Below are 13,979 nucleotides of genomic sequence, written 5' to 3' on the forward strand. Positions count from 1 at the left end.
GCGAGGGGCACAGAGGACTACACACATGGAGACACCACCAGGTGTCAACACAACGCTACGACTTAGGGGGGAGGAAATACAAAGGGCCGTTTCTTTCATCTCTCTGGGGGCAGTGCGTACGGGCAGAGCGAGCAGGGAGGGAGCAAACAAAGCTGGGAGAGGGGAGCAGGAGGGGGGCAGTGCTGCGGGGCGGGGGCGCGTCGCGCGACGCCCGCCGCGGGACGAGGGTACATGCCATGCCGGTGCGGGCGGCCTATGCGGCGGGCGCGGCAGAGCCAATGGGGCGCTGCTGCCACCCGCCCGCCGCCGCCGCCGCCTGCCGCTGCCTCTGGGCGGCCCTCGCGGCCGCCGCTGCTGCAAGCGCTGCGTTCAGCGGGTGCGCCTGGCGGCGGTGGCGCCGTGCCTGCCGCGCGGGCCGTGCCGGCGGCGCCGTGGCGCCCTGCTGCAGCTCCCTCATGGTCGATGGCATGAGGATGGGAGGATGCCACTGCCTGCGGGACAGCACGGCGGAGGGCGGGATGAGTGCGGGGTGGGGCGGCAGGGGGTAGCACGCGGCAGGGCGGTCAACGCCGGCGGCGGCGGCCCCCTCGGCGGGGGGGCGCCAGGGCGCGCCCCCACCACCGCCCGCCGGAAGCGCGTGGCGAGCTATTTCCCGGGCCCGAACCTTGCGCACCTGACTGGCAGGGGAGTGGAGTAGGAAATTGGGGCGAGGGCCTCGACCGAATTGCCGGCGTGCCTGAACAGCGCTATGATCTCCTCAGAAGGGGCCATGCCCTGCAGAACGAATGCAGAACGGATGCAGGCAGGCTCAGACGCGGGGTGGAGCCGCCGCTGGCCAGCAGGCTGTGTGTCGGCCCCCGCACTGCCGCCCGGGCCGCTTTGCGCACCGTTCTGGGTCCGCAGATGTCTTGCTGCCCTGGGCATGTGCTGGAGGCTGCGGGCAAGCGCGCTGGGTGGTCTGCGAGCTGCTGGTTGTGGGCTGCCAGGCTACCACCCCCGCCGGGGGCTGGATTGAACGTGGTGGATGTCATTGGGCATAAGAGTGACGAGGGTAGACCGAATGGAGGGCTCTACAGCTCGCGGTCGCAACACGGGACAGCACCAGATACGCAACCAGGCTGGCATATCTATGCAGCCCGATCGCGCGTCTGGCGAAACAAACCGAATGAGCGTGCTTGAGCCCTCCTGAGCCTGCCCTGGTGCTCCTGCTGCTGTTGCCATGGCGGCGGCTGTGGCGGCGGCCGGCGGCGGCGGCCGCCGGCCCTGCCACGGCATGCCCCGCGGCATGCCCGGCGGCGGCCACATCATGCCCCTGCTGCTGCAGCTGGCCGGCTGTGCCCTGCCGCTGCTGATGCTGATGCTGTACTGTTGCCGGTTGTGCCGCCCCAAGCAACATCGGTGCTGCGATGGCTGCTGTCCCTTGACCGGTTGCCGGGCTGAGACTCTGGAGTGCTGCTGGAGGCTGCATGCTCCTTCTTGTTGTGCATGCGCGCAAGTGATCCTGTCGCAGTTACTTGGGCACTGAGCAGAGTACAGGCGGAGGGAGCAAGCAACAAGAGGGGAGAGAAGTGGAGGGATGGGTGTGGTGGCATGGATGCATCTCAAGAGATTCGAATGGCGCCTCCATTATAATGCCTCCGGCTCAGGCCGCATACCCAGCTCAGTCGCAGCTGCCCTTGAGCGACACCGCCAGGTCGCTGCTGCCCGAGTGCCCCAGGCCCGCATACCCCTCCAGCTGCTCCAGGCTCCTCAGCGCCACCCCCAGCTCGTGCCGCACGCGGGCAGGGTCCGCCAGCGCCTGCACACAGGCAAGGCAGGCAAGCACTGCATGTCGGCAAGCACGGCAGCAAGCGCAAAAAAGGGCACAAAAAAGGGCAGCGGCAGCGAGCGCAGCACGCGCCTTGTGCTCCCGGAACTCGCGCTTGATGTCGCCTATGATGGCGTCGCGCTTGATGGAGGGGAACAGCTTGGCGGCCTTGAGGATGCGGCGGTACAGCAGCAGCACCTGCGAGGGCGCGGCAATGCACGGGGGAGTGGGTGGGTAGCTGACGGAGCAACCGAGTCAAGTACGGGGGTGGCAAGCAGCCTGCTGCAGGCAAGGGCGAATGCAAGCAGGTGGCTGCTGCAGCTCGCCTGGGCGGGGCCCGCGCTTGCCGCCATCCTGCCGGCGCTCCCTGCTGTGCGCCGCCCCGCGCAGCCAGCTAGCTGCTGCTCTTGGCCGCGGCCGCCGCGAGCTGCTGCTGCCTGGCGTGGCACTGCTTCAGAGCCTGCACCTCTGCCTGGCACTTGGTCCAGTCGCGGTCGTTCTCGCCCAGGCACTCCTGAAAAGCAGCAGCCCATTACAACCACGGTTGGGTGCTGTAGAAAGGCCCCCCGACCAGCACTCCCCCCGCCAACCCTGTCACAAGGTCACACCTCCAGCGCGGTGTAGGGCTTCACGCAGCCCGTCTGCTCCAGCAGGGGGTCCACTTCCTCGTCGTCGGCAACGGTAATGCTGGAGACAGGCGAAGCGGCGGCAGGCAGCGGCGGCGGCGGCGGCGGTCGTGGGCTGCTGGGGCGCCACGCACAGGCCTCCCTCCTGCAGGCGCGAGGTCCAGACCCCTGCGATGCCCATGCCGCCTGCTCACCGCTGGTGCAGGTTCTTGGGCCGCTGGGAAAGGTCGGGAGGAACCTGAGACATGGGCAGGCGATCGCCCGGCCAAACGTCCCCGTGACAGGACACAGTAGTGTGGCGGTCTGTGGTTGCCAATTGAGCTCTGACAAAACTGGGCTGCCGACGTGGCTTCCGCAAGTACACTTTAAAAAGTACAAATCGGGACCCTCCTTCGTTGGCCTGGATCTTCCGATATTGTTGCAGCAAGTTGGGAGAATTTGCCAGCCCCTGATCCTTCGCCGGATGTCGGCCCGCCCTCCGCTGCTCTTCCAGCGGCAAGCGGGGGACCACAGAGTCGCCAGCACCATCAACCATGCCAGGTTTGCAGGCCCGGTGGCCATCAGGCAGCAGCGCCTGCGGCCGCCGTCGCCTCCAGCCGCCGCCGTGGCGCTCGAGCCTCTCGCACTTGAGCCCCTGCCCTTCTGGTGCCCATGCATGCAGGCTGCAGACCCTGGAGTTCTGTCACGACAAGGTCATCCGCAGCGTGCACGCCGGCGGCGTGACGTGCCTCGACCTGGACCCCGGAGAGCAGCGCTACCTGCTGGCGGGCGCCGCCGACGCCTCCATCGCAGTCTACGACCTTCACCAGCCCTCCCCCGCAGACGTGCAGCAGCAGCAGGCCGAGGCGCGGCAGGCGGCGCGCAACGCGGCCGCCGCCCTGGACGCCGCCGCGCCCGCGCTGCGGCCGAGCGCGCAGGCGGAGGCAGCGGCGGCGCCCGGCGCGGGCGGCGGTGGCCGCACCGACCACGCCGCCCTCTTCTCCATCACCAAGCAGGCCCCGCAGGGCCACAGGTTCAGCGTGTCGGCGGTGGCCTGGTACCCCGTGGACTCGGGGCTGTTTGTGTCGGGTGAGGCTGAGCTGGCGCCAGGCTGGCGGCCCGCGGTGGCGGCCCGCCAGCGGCCTTGGTGGCCTGACAGGCGTTCCGTTTGCGTGGCGACGCCCCGCCCTGCCCCCGCCCCCACCAGCCCATGCCCTCTGCCTCCTGCCTGGGCCCTGACGCTGCACACACACACTCCCCGCCCGCCACCTCAGCTCCCCCCCGCCGCCTCCCCCGCAGGCGGGTATGACTGCGAGGCCAAAGTGTGGGACGCCAACACGCTGCAGGTGGTGTGCAGCTTCTCGCTGGGCTCCCGCGTGTACGCCGCCGCCATGTCGGCCACCGCCACCGCGCACTGCCTGGTGGCAGTGGGCGGCGGCGGCAGCGCGGTGCAGCTGTGCGACGTGGTGTCGGGGGGGTTCACCCACGCGCTGGCGGGCCACCGCGCCGCCGTCTGGGCGCTGGCCTGGTCGCCCTCCAGCGAGTGGCAGCTGATGACAGGTGGGGGCGGGTGCATGCATGTGTGTGTGCATATGTGTGTGTGTGTGTGTGTGTGGTGGGTGGGTGGGGCGTGGATGGTGTGTGGATGCACGGGCCAGCCAGCTGGTGCGCCATCCCAGCTTGCCAGCGCCGCTCGCTGGCGACGCCGCCCCGCCTGCCCTGGCTTGGCTTGGCCCGCCTGTGTGTTGCAGGCGGCTGCGACGGCCAGCTGCGGCTGTGGGACATCCGGCGGTCGGGCCCGCTCCACATCTTTGACCAGCATGACACCCAGCAGCAGCGGGCGCAGCAGCGGCAGCAGCGGCAGCAGCAGCAGCGGCAGGATGAGCTGCAGCAGGAGCGGCCGGAGGAGCGGCAGGATGGGCAGCAGCGGCGGCGGCAGCAGCGGCCCGGGCGAGGGAGACGAGAAGGGGCAGCGACAGGCGTGCAGCGGCAGGGCAGCGGCGGCGGGCGTGGCGGCGGCGGCGGCGATGCAGAAGCAGCAGGCGGCGGTAGCGAGCGCATGTTTCTGCCCGAGCGGGTGACCAAGTACAGCACGGCGCATGCCGGGTCCATCACAGGTGCGGCGTGGCCACTGCTGTGGGACTGCCAGCCGGGCGCAAGTTGCTGCGTGCTGGCTGCCCTCGCTCACACTCACAGCTGCCGCACGCAGGGCAGCCTGCCCGCTGGCGCCGCTCCGGCATCGGCATCGGCCATTGAGGCCCCGCTGCGCATGCCGCCGCTGCTGGCTACAGGCATCGTGCCCACGCCCGACGGGCTGCGCTGGCTCAGCGCTGGCACAGACGACCGTGTGCGGCTGTGGGATGCCGCCACATACCGGTGGGGGGCGGCAGGAGCAGCGCGCTGGGATGCGCCGCCGAGTCAGGAGCCCAACCGCATCACATCCGCAGCATGCGCTGCTCACGCAATGCCCGGCTGTGCGGCGCCCTGCAGGCATGAGCTGGTGCACTACCCCGGGGCCTACAACCGCGCCCAGCGAGCCCGCCAGCTGGCGGTCAGCGACGACGGCAGCGTGCTGTTCCACCCCTCGGGCAGCGCGGTGCAGGTGCGGTGCTGTGTAGGGGGGGGGGCTGCAGGGGGTGGACATGAGTCCCTCTTGAAGTGCGCACAGCTACAGCTGCAGGGTGCTGCTGTGTGTTGTGGGCCAGGGTGTCTGGTTGAGGGCCCCGCCCCTTCTCAACACGCGTGCACCACAACCGCGCTCCTGCCGGCGCCGCCCCTCCCGCCCCGCCGCGCAGATGTTTGACATTGCCAGCGGGCGGCTGCTGCGCACGCTGGGCGGCGCCCACTTTGACACCGTCAACTGCTGCAGGCGGGTGGCAGCGTGTGATCCCTGCCCTGGGCTGACCCCTCGCAGCTGTTGCGCCCTGGGGCCTTTGCTGCCGTTGTCCGCTGCCACAATCCTCCGTGCCACGCGCGCTCCCAGGTTCAATGCCACCTGGTCGGGCCACTGGTGTTCTCGGGCATCACGCTCGTTCTCTGCCATGCGTGGCGGGCCCTCGATGCACGTGTGCGCCTGGCGCCCCTGCCCCGCTGCCCCGCAGGTGGAACGCCGCCTCCCAGGAGCTGTACAGCGGCAGCAACGACTGCAACATTGTGGTGTGGGCGCCCGCTCGCGAGCGGGTGGGCGCAGAGCGCGAGCCCTGGCAACAGGACAGCGACGGCGACGTGTGGAGCGACTGACGCGGCAGCGGCCGCTGGGGCAGGGGCCGCAGGCTGGTGGCGTTGACTGACACGTCCGCAATCGGCTGGCGCCCTGTTGACAGAGCCTCACAAATGCTGCCGAGGTTGGAAGGACAGCTGTTTACCGCCGTGAGAAGCGCCGCCGCCCACCAGGCGGGAGCCGATCCAGAAGTCAGAGGGCGCGCCGCGGGCACTAGAGTGCGCGCAAACGGCAGCGCGAAGCTTCGGGGCCCAAGCTGGAAGCTGCAAGTGGGGGGCAAACTGCCACCTGGTCGCCCCCGCTTCGCCAGCTGGCCCCGCGGGCCACCGCCTGGCCTGCTATGAACTCACTCCAGAGTGGCTACCGTTACCCAATTCAGTTCTCAGACTCCCCAAAAGCAGATCCAAGGAAGAAACGCCAGGAAACACAACGTGACTGCAAGCACGTGCTCAGCTTTCGTCGCCAAAACCCCCGCTCTCGCCCATTTCGGGTTTGCCGGCTCCCTTCATTGCCTACACCGGCCCACCAGCCCTTCCCGACACCCCCACAGCCACCACAAACACGATGCAGGTGGGTGGGCGGCAAACACGTGCATGGGCCTTGCTTGGCGGGCTCATGTGCTGTCGGGGGTGCTCACACCCCGCGCATCCCACTCATGTGCTCGCAGATGGGCGATGCTGCTGCGCACTACGCCTCTGGCAACCCCATCTCCACAATGAAGGTGTGTCATCACGTGATGGGATGATGGGAGGGCCTAGTGTGGGCACAGCTGGGGAGTGCCTGGCCAGAATTGGGGCACCTCCTGCCACCCAGGCCGCAGAAGGCTGCCCCGAAATGCTGGGGGGACCCAACAACGCTGCTTGGTGCCTGGCGCCGGTCGGGGCCACCGGCAGTCTCCCTGCGGCCCCCCCGCCGGGGCTGCGCTCCTCGTGGGCAGCCACACCTCCCTCCCCTTCCTCCCCCTCCTCTAACCTGCTCCCCCTGCTCCTCCCTCCATGCTTCAGGTGAAGGCCGTGAGCACGGACCCTTGCGCCCTCCCCATGTCCCCGCACACGCCCTACCACCACCGCGCCGCCGAGTTTGAGGCGAGCGCCGGCGCCGCGGCCCCCACCACCCCCACCGCCGACTCGCCTCGGGGCCAGTGGAGCGACTTCTACATGAGCCGCTTCCTCACCCGCAGCTGAGCGCAGCCCCCTGCCCAGCTCGTGCCCCTGGCGCGCGTCCCCTGTGGCAAGCGCAGCTCCTGCTGCTCTGCCCGAGGCACGGCAAGCTCCGCACCACCCTTTTGCCCCTCCCCCGCCCCTGTCCCGTTCTCGCCACGAGCGCAGACCCCCCTTCACTGTTGAGAAAACAACCAAGCTGTGCTTCAGCTTGCGCCTGCCTTCCAGCCTTTTCCATCGAACTTATTCTGGCCGTTCTCTCTTCCGGGATTCTGTCGCAAGCGACGCCTTGCCCCAACAACTCCCTCTCCCCTCCCATATAACACATGTCCCGTTTCTGCCATTTCACGTCCGCCGTCGTGCGGACCCACGCTTACAGGCCCTGTACGTTCCTTTCCTGACCGTGTGTGCCAGCAGGGCTCCCCCCTGCCCCCATCCTGACCCATTCTTACTGCTTCCTACCCTGTACCGGCTGTGCCGCCGCGCCCCTACATAACTTGAAAGCTGCTTTTTCGTCGTTTGTGGCCTCTGTGTCCGCCCCCGTGCGACCGCCATCAACCCAACCCTGAGCGCCTGTGCCGTGCCCCGATTTTGTTGTGCCAAGGGGCCTCCCCCAGCCAGTCCATGTGTGATCCTCCCGCGAGAATGCCTGCCTACTTCATACGCCCTTGTACGAGCATCCTCAATGATGTCTGAAGCTTGTAAAGCCCATCACGCACCGTTTTAGAAGAAACATGCAAGACGGCTACCAGCTGATGGCAGCTAAGCTCCGGCAACGGTTTCAAGCAGGTTACAGGCGGGATCGGCACCGAGGTGCAAGTGATTATTTGTCAGGAGGAGGGAAGTGCAGGACTGTGCAGTGCAGAAGGGGGTAGATTGGAAGGTTGTAATGCGGCCGCGCTGCCTGTGCTAGCGACAAAACCCAGGCACGCTTGCCTCACGCTGCCCGCGCAATCTGCAGCATCTCTTCCACGCTCGTGAGCTTGTCTCGCGGCTTGCCCAGCGCCTGGCCTCGCCTCACCTCCTCCGCATCCACCCGCTGCCAGTCTGCAAAGCTGACCACCTGCAGCAGGACCAGCAGCAGCAGCAGCAGCAGCCGGCGCAGGTCGCCGCAGCACAGACAAAACCTAGCGGCAAGCGGTGCCAGGCAAGCCCAGAGGCAGGCCGGGTTCAGGCAGCAGCGGGGCGCACGGCGCCAGGGCGCGCAGCCCCACCTGCACCCCGCGTTGCTGCAGCAGGCGGCGCAGCCCCGCGGCGCCCGCCGGCTGCGCCGCCACCGCCGGGAAGCTGCCCTGCGTCTGCACCATCACATCCACGGTCTGCTCCGCATCCACCAGGTTGGTGCCGATGATGCCTGCAGGCGGGTGGGACCCGGTGATTCACATGGCATGTCTGGGCTGCGCATGCGTGGCATGCTGTGGGCCGGCATCTCGCATGCAGGCCGCCTGATGATTGGCGCCGCTCGAGTGCCCCTCCTGCCTGGCCAGCAGGCTGGGCCGCTGGCTCACCAGACGGCCCCCGCTTCAGCCAGCCGCACACGTACAGCCCGGGGTCCGCGCTGGCGCCATCCTCGCCACACACCTGCAGCAGCGTGGGGAGCGGGCGCCAAGCCCAGGTCGGCTCCACGCAAGCTTTGCTGCGGCTGATGCGTGCCGGCAACCAGCGGCGGCTCCCCCGGCTGGACCCTGTGTCCGCCACCTGTGCCACAGCAGCCAGGCAGGCCAGACAACTGCCTCCCCAGCATTCGCGGCTGCGCCGTGGGCCTGTCGCGGCGCGGCGTGGCGGCGCCCTCCCGGCAGCAGCGCTCCCCGCCCACCTGGCCCAGCTTGTTTGGCACGATGCCCGCGCGGCCGTCAAAGGCCACCCCTGGGATGCCCACCGACTTGAAGCCGATGCTTTTCAGCACAATGTCTGCGGGGATGGTCTCGTACTCGCCTGTACCGCAGCGGGCGCAGCGCGGGCAGCACAGCAGTACCTCCTTACTGTCTCTCTCTCCCCGAAGGAGGGAGCACAGCAGGCACAGCGTGCTCGAGGGCGCCGGCACGCGGCGCACGGGGCGGCCCGGCGAGCGGCAGCTGCAGGGAGGGGGGCTGCCTGTGAGCGTGGCAGACTCGGCGGTGGCGCCCTGGCAGCCGTGCGGCAGATGCGGCCGGGCGCACCCGTGCCGAGCGCCTTTTGGTCGCTGCCGGGCGCCGCCGCCGCCTCCAGGCGCGTCCTCTCCAGCCTGACGCCGGCGGCTCGCCCCTCCGCCTCCACCACCTCGGCAGGGCTGCGCAGGAAGTGGATGTGAAGCGACCTATCCCTGCAGGCGGGCGGGCAGGCAAGCGGCAGGCGACGGGTCGACGGCGCGGCGCCTGCTGCCGCGCGGCTCGCCGGGGGCAGCCGCCCTTGGGCCGGTGTGAATGGTGGGGTGGGCTCACGGGTGGCACCTGAGGCGCCAGGCCTGCGGGTGGCACCTGATGCAACCCCAGCCCCAGCCCGCTCTCATACCCCCCATCCCACCGGCTAGTGGCGCCCAGCTGCAGGCACACCCACCCCTGCCGCTCCTGCGCCCGCGCCTTGGACAGAATCTCAAACACCCGCTTCTTCATGCGCGCTGCCGCCATCTCCGCCTCGCAGGCGGGCGTCAGCTGGAACGCGGCAGGGTCCATCACAACCTGGCGGCAGGCAGGGCACAGGGGAGGGGTGTGTGGGGGGGGAGGCGGAGCGGCTCAGGGCTCAAGGAAGGGGGAAGGCTTGCTGTGGGGCAGCAGGGTGCAAGGGGGCGCCTGGCGGAGGTGGGACAAGTTTCGGTGGTGCCGCGGTGGGCCGGAGCTGGCGCTGCACTGGTGCTGCGCCACCACAGGCACCCACCCGGCGCCCACCCTGGCCGGCTCGCCCTCCCAGCCCTGGCAGCCGGCCCCCGCCCCAGCCCCCCACCCCGCCCACCTGCACCCCCTGCAGGCCCAGAAGCTCCCGAAGCTCCTTTGGGGTGAAGGCCGCCTGCACCGGGCCGCGCCGCCCCACCAGGTGCACCTCCTTCACCGCGCTGCTCCTGCAGGGAGGGCGGGGCGGCGTACAGGCGGCAGCAGGGGGTGGGCAGGGCGGCGGGCGCGGAGGCGGGTGCCCAATGCAGCAGCCTGCAGCAGCCCCGGCGGCGGCGGGGCGGCGTACAGGCGGCAGCAAGGGGCGGGAGGCAAGCGGGCACCACCAGGCGGGCGGCGGGGCAGGGCCTTGAGGGCAGCTTCCCTTCTGCCGCCCCTCACCGCCTCCCACCCCACCTCAGCTGATCCACAGCGTGGCTGCAAATGTCGGTGGCGGCCATGTCACCTGCCGGCTTTAGCAGGATGCGGGCACAGTCGACTGCACGGCGGTGCGCGGGCGGTCGTCGGCGGGACCTCAGCGCAGCCAGCGGGACCACAGACAGCATGGCGAGACCACAGCGCAGCCCAGCAGCCCGCCTGCGCAACGCGGCAGCGACATGCCCAACGAATCGCGCTGGGCGCCCCAGTGCTCAGGGCCTGCCCTCCCTTAGCACACTGCGCCAGCGGCTTCGCCTGCGCGCGAGCGCACAGTGGGCGCCGTCGCCAGCTGGCGCACGCCAGCCCCTCCTCTCCTCTTTCCGCACCTGCCACATTTCCCAGTCCGGCAATGGCCACGCTGCTGGTACGGGACAGGTCCACGGGAAGGTCGCGGTACTCGGGGTGCCCGTTGTACCACCACACAAACTCGCGGGCCGAGAAGACGCCGGGCAGGTCCTGCGCGGGGAGAGGGGAGAGCGGGGGGCGAGGGTGCGAGGGGGAGTGCTGGGGCTAGGGGAGGGCGGGGAGCGTATGAAGTGGAGGCAGGGAGGGGGAGGAAGGGCGATGGACAGGCGCCGGCTGGGAGCACGCGGCAGCAGAGGCGGCCGTGGCCGTGAGGCGCTCTCCGGCGCCGCCCACCTCCCCAGGCACGCCCAGCCGCCGGTCGCTCTCGGCCCCGTAGCATAGCACGACGGCGCTGTAGTGGCGGCGCAGCTCCGCCAGGCTCAGGTCCCGCCCCACCCGCACGTTGCCGAGGAAGGTGAGGCGCGGGTCGCCCGCCAGAGCGGTGAACTGGTTGATCACATTCTGCAGGCGGCAGGGTGGTAAGGCAGGGGAGGGGGTGAGTAGGCGGGCACCTAGAGGGTTGGGCTGGTCGGGCGGCAGTGGTGGTGGTGGTGTAGCGTGGTGGGTGGGGGCCGCCGCACACGCAGGAGCAACAGCAGCAGGGGAAGAGATGGATGGGGCAGCGGCAGCAGAGCAGCAGCGGGCCCGGGGAGAGGCCCCTCCTACCTTGGTGTCTGCATGGTCAGGCGCCACCCCAGAGCGCACCAGGCCAAAGGGCGTCGGCAGCGCCTCCTGCAGCGAGCAAAGGGCAGGGTGGCGTGCAGGGCCGCTGGCGGGCGGCAGCGGCAGCAAGGCCTGGCGCACGGGGGAGCGACGGCGACGGCCGGCAGGGCACGCCGGCCAGCGATTGAGCACCCACCACAATGTCCACGCGCGCGCCCTCCCCAAATCGCTTCAGCAGCTGCGGCGCAGGCGTGGAGTGGCGGCAGGGGCGCAGGCGTTGGGGGAGGACCGCAGCAGGGCGGAGCGTCAAGGCGCTGCGCGGGGCCCCGTAGCTCCTGCTTCAGAGCACTGGGTGCTGACAAACCTTGTCGGCGGTGTAGAAGCCGGCTGGGCCGCTGCCGACCACGCAAAACTGGAGGCCCGCGCCACCCTCTGCCGCCGCTGCCGCCGACGCCAGCGTGCGCGCCAGGCCGCCGCCGCCGGGGCGCAGCAGCGCTCCCAGCGAGGCGCTGGCCAGGCGCGGCAGCATGGCTGCTTGTGCTGGGCCCGCCGAAGGGCCTGTAGACTGCGACAGCACAGGTGGCAGTGCCCGCTGATGGGAGAACACGGGATGGTGCGGCTAGCTGCTGTGCGAAGGCTGGGACTGGCTGGGAGCGATCAGGAATAAACAGGCAATGCCGGAGTGCAAGGGGCAGCTTTTGGGTTGCGTGCCTCTCGCAGGGGCGCCTCTTGCAACTCCGGTTTGCGCAGAGTGCAATGGCAGGAAGCTATCAATATGAAACAAATGGGAGCTAAGGCATTGCACCTGTGGACATGGGCTGGCGCTGGGCGCCAGGCGGGAGCGGCACAGGCCGGGTGTTGCTGAGCTCCCTCAGCAGGAGGGCGCAGAGGACCATGCTGACGTGAGTGATGCACATGCCGTGCAGACCACCCATGCACTACAATTCCTATCGTGGCTCTCTTCAGCTGACTGTAACTGCTGCTGCTGCGCATGCTCAGTTCTACCGTGCAGCGCGGGCCAGCACTCCTGGCACCTCTGCCAATCGCCCAGGCCAGCATGCCGGACTGGATCCTGGGAAAGAACGGCGGCGGTGGGAATGGAATCCAGGGGGTTGTGTTTGCGTGTTTGCTGCCTGCACCACACACCGTCACGGATACAACCTGTGGACCGTGGGTGGCATCATAGCCAGGCTGATTCATGCAATAGGTAGGCGCATGGTGATGCGACCCAAGGTAACAGATGAGCACTCCCCTCATTGGACAGCTTGTGCCACACCAGTGGCCTGAACCGCCAGCGGCGGCGTGCGTCAGGCGGGAGCGGGACGTACCTCGCAACCCCCACTCAAACAGACCCGCCCTGGCGCTCGCCCCTGGCGCTCGCACTTGATCGAACCGTCCCCACCGAACCACCAGACTTATCTTCTGGCAGGGTGCCCGCCGCCTCCCACACCTTGCGGCCTCGCGATGAGCTCCAAAGGCAGCGCTGCGAGGCGGCCGGTGAAGAAGGGTCAGTGGTGCATTGGCTGGCTCACCGCCAGGCCCCCGATCAGTGCTGTGGAGGGCTGGCTGGCTGCCTGGGCCTCATGCCGGCGCTCCCCATCCTGCCCTGCTGCCTGAGGGGGCATCCCACGGGGCCACACACCGCCTGGAGACCCGGCCTGCGTGCCGTGCTGCTGTCTGCAGGGATCGACCTCGACGACGCCCGCAGGAAGCGTGAGGACAACATTGTGCAGCTGCGCAAGGACCGTAGGGATGAAAGCCTGCAGAAGAAGCGCATGGTCAGCGCCGTGGTGGCGGAGGGGGGCGAGCTGGAGTCCAACCGCGCCGGCCAGGCGGTGCAGCAAAAGGTGCGGCGGCGGCAGAGGGGCGGGTGGGCCTGCCAGCTTGCCCGGCCGCAGCTCTCTCGCGTGCCGCAGCTCCGCGCTTGCACCCGGGGGCAGGGCAGTCGGCGCCGCTCGCTGCTGCTGCCCCGCCGCTTCCTCCCGCCGCAACCTTGGAGTCACTTGCCTGGCCCGCCGCCGGCCCACCCGCCGCCGCTTGCAGCTGGAGAGCCTGCCCGCCATGGTGCAAGGCGTGTGGTCAGAGGACAACCAGGCACAGCTGGAGGCCACCACGCAGTTCCGCAAGCTGCTGTCCATCGGTGGGTGCTGCAGCAGGCAGGGCGCGCCTGCAGCCACGCCCCCGCGCGCCGCAACCTCGGCGCTCAAAACGGCCCGCCGGCAGCTGCTGGAAACTGCACTGTGCAGCCCACTGCGGCCGGCCCTCTGCTCTCACGCCCCCTGCTGACCCGCTCCTCGCGCCGCCCCACGTCCCCTGCACCCCTACCGCAGAGCGCAACCCTCCCATCGAGGAGGTGATTGCTCAGAACGTGATCCCGCGCTTTGTGCAGTTCCTGCAGCGCGGCGACCTGCCGCAGCTGCAGTTTGAGGCGGCCTGGGCCCTCACAAACGTGGCCTCCGGCACCAGCGACCACACCAAGGTGGTGATCGACGCGGGCGCGGTGCCCATCTTTGTCCAGCTGCTGCACTCGCCCATTGACGACGTGCGGGAGCAGGCGGTGTGGGCCCTGGGCAACATCGCGGGCGACTCGCCGCGCTGCCGCGACCTGGTGCTGGGCCACGGAGCGCTGGCGCCGCTCATGGAGCAGCTCAAGGTGCGGCGGGGCCGCAGGGAGGGAGGGAGCGTGTGTGTGTGTCTGTGTAGGAGGGGGTGGAAGGAGTGTGGTGGGGGTGCGGGCCAGGACGGCGCGCCCGTGCGTGTGTGGCGGCCAGCAGCAGTGGTTGGTGAGGAAGGGAAGCACCCAGGCGCAGCAAGGGGCTGTGCCCAGGGGGTGGGGCCGAGGCGTGTGGCGTGCATGCTAATGCTACGCCGCCTGTGCTGCCCACCCACCCCAACTAC

At 69.6% G+C, this 13,979-nt stretch overlaps 4 protein-coding genes across 4 annotated transcripts in view; 2 read left to right on the forward strand and 2 right to left on the reverse strand.

Annotated features, from left to right (window-relative positions):
• Positions 1-1,660: 1,660 nt before the first annotated feature.
• CHLNCDRAFT_143287 (hypothetical protein) lies at positions 1,661-2,680 on the reverse strand (the record flags this gene model as incomplete). The annotated part of the gene is made up of 5 exons (XM_005849881.1): positions 1,661-1,824; positions 1,897-2,005; positions 2,274-2,321; positions 2,416-2,494; positions 2,628-2,680. 5 exons carry the CDS (start codon positions 2,678-2,680, stop codon positions 1,661-1,663), a joined length of 453 nt encoding a protein of 150 aa, XP_005849943.1.
• A 286-nt stretch (positions 2,681-2,966) lies between these two features.
• CHLNCDRAFT_20970 (hypothetical protein) lies at positions 2,967-4,243 on the forward strand (the record flags this gene model as incomplete). The annotated part of the gene is made up of 4 exons (XM_005849632.1): positions 2,967-3,257; positions 3,357-3,501; positions 3,712-3,972; positions 4,164-4,243. Coding segments are annotated over 4 exons (777 nt in total), but the record flags the coding sequence as incomplete, so codon positions are not given.
• A 3,448-nt stretch (positions 4,244-7,691) lies between these two features.
• CHLNCDRAFT_34805 (hypothetical protein) lies at positions 7,692-11,831 on the reverse strand. Its single transcript, XM_005849882.1, has 13 exons — positions 11,446-11,831; positions 11,278-11,319; positions 11,085-11,150; positions 10,713-10,880; positions 10,400-10,529; positions 10,053-10,134; positions 9,721-9,826; positions 9,328-9,449; positions 8,952-9,094; positions 8,609-8,727; positions 8,301-8,373; positions 8,007-8,146; positions 7,692-7,855 (listed from the first exon to the last, which is right to left on the reverse strand). Exons 1-13 carry the CDS (start codon positions 11,608-11,610, stop codon positions 7,730-7,732), a joined length of 1,482 nt encoding a protein of 493 aa, XP_005849944.1. The 5' UTR covers positions 11,611-11,831; the 3' UTR covers positions 7,692-7,729.
• A 645-nt stretch (positions 11,832-12,476) lies between these two features.
• Positions 12,477-13,979, forward strand: part of CHLNCDRAFT_30497 (hypothetical protein) — a 4,874-nt gene continuing 3,371 nt past the window's right edge. The window contains exons 1-4 of the mRNA XM_005849633.1: positions 12,477-12,588; positions 12,765-12,928; positions 13,125-13,221; positions 13,412-13,734. Of these exons, the coding sequence (XP_005849695.1) occupies positions 12,546-12,588; positions 12,765-12,928; positions 13,125-13,221; positions 13,412-13,734 (627 nt within the window). The 5' untranslated portion in view covers positions 12,477-12,545. The remainder of the gene's footprint in view (positions 12,589-12,764; positions 12,929-13,124; positions 13,222-13,411; positions 13,735-13,979) is intronic.

The sequence above is a fragment of the Chlorella variabilis genome (genome assembly GCF_000147415.1).
Source record: "Chlorella variabilis unplaced genomic scaffold CHLNCscaffold_5, whole genome shotgun sequence".
In the NCBI taxonomy this organism is placed as follows: Eukaryota; Viridiplantae; Chlorophyta; class Trebouxiophyceae; order Chlorellales; family Chlorellaceae; genus Chlorella; species Chlorella variabilis.

Bases quoted from the DNA above. Each gene is read 5' to 3' on its own strand.
- CHLNCDRAFT_34805 (XM_005849882.1), bottom strand. From the start codon at position 11,610: ATGCTGCCGCGCCTGGCCAGCGCCTCGCTGGGAGCGCTGCTGCGCCCC. The intron at 9,827-10,052 runs GTGGGGTGGGAG...CCCTCCCTGCAG, and splicing joins CACGCTGTGGATCAGCTGAG to GAGCAGCGCGGTGAAGGAGG. The intron at 8,728-8,951 runs GTGCGCCCGGCC...GCTGCGGTACAG, and splicing joins CCAAAAGGCGCTCGGCACGG to GCGAGTACGAGACCATCCCC.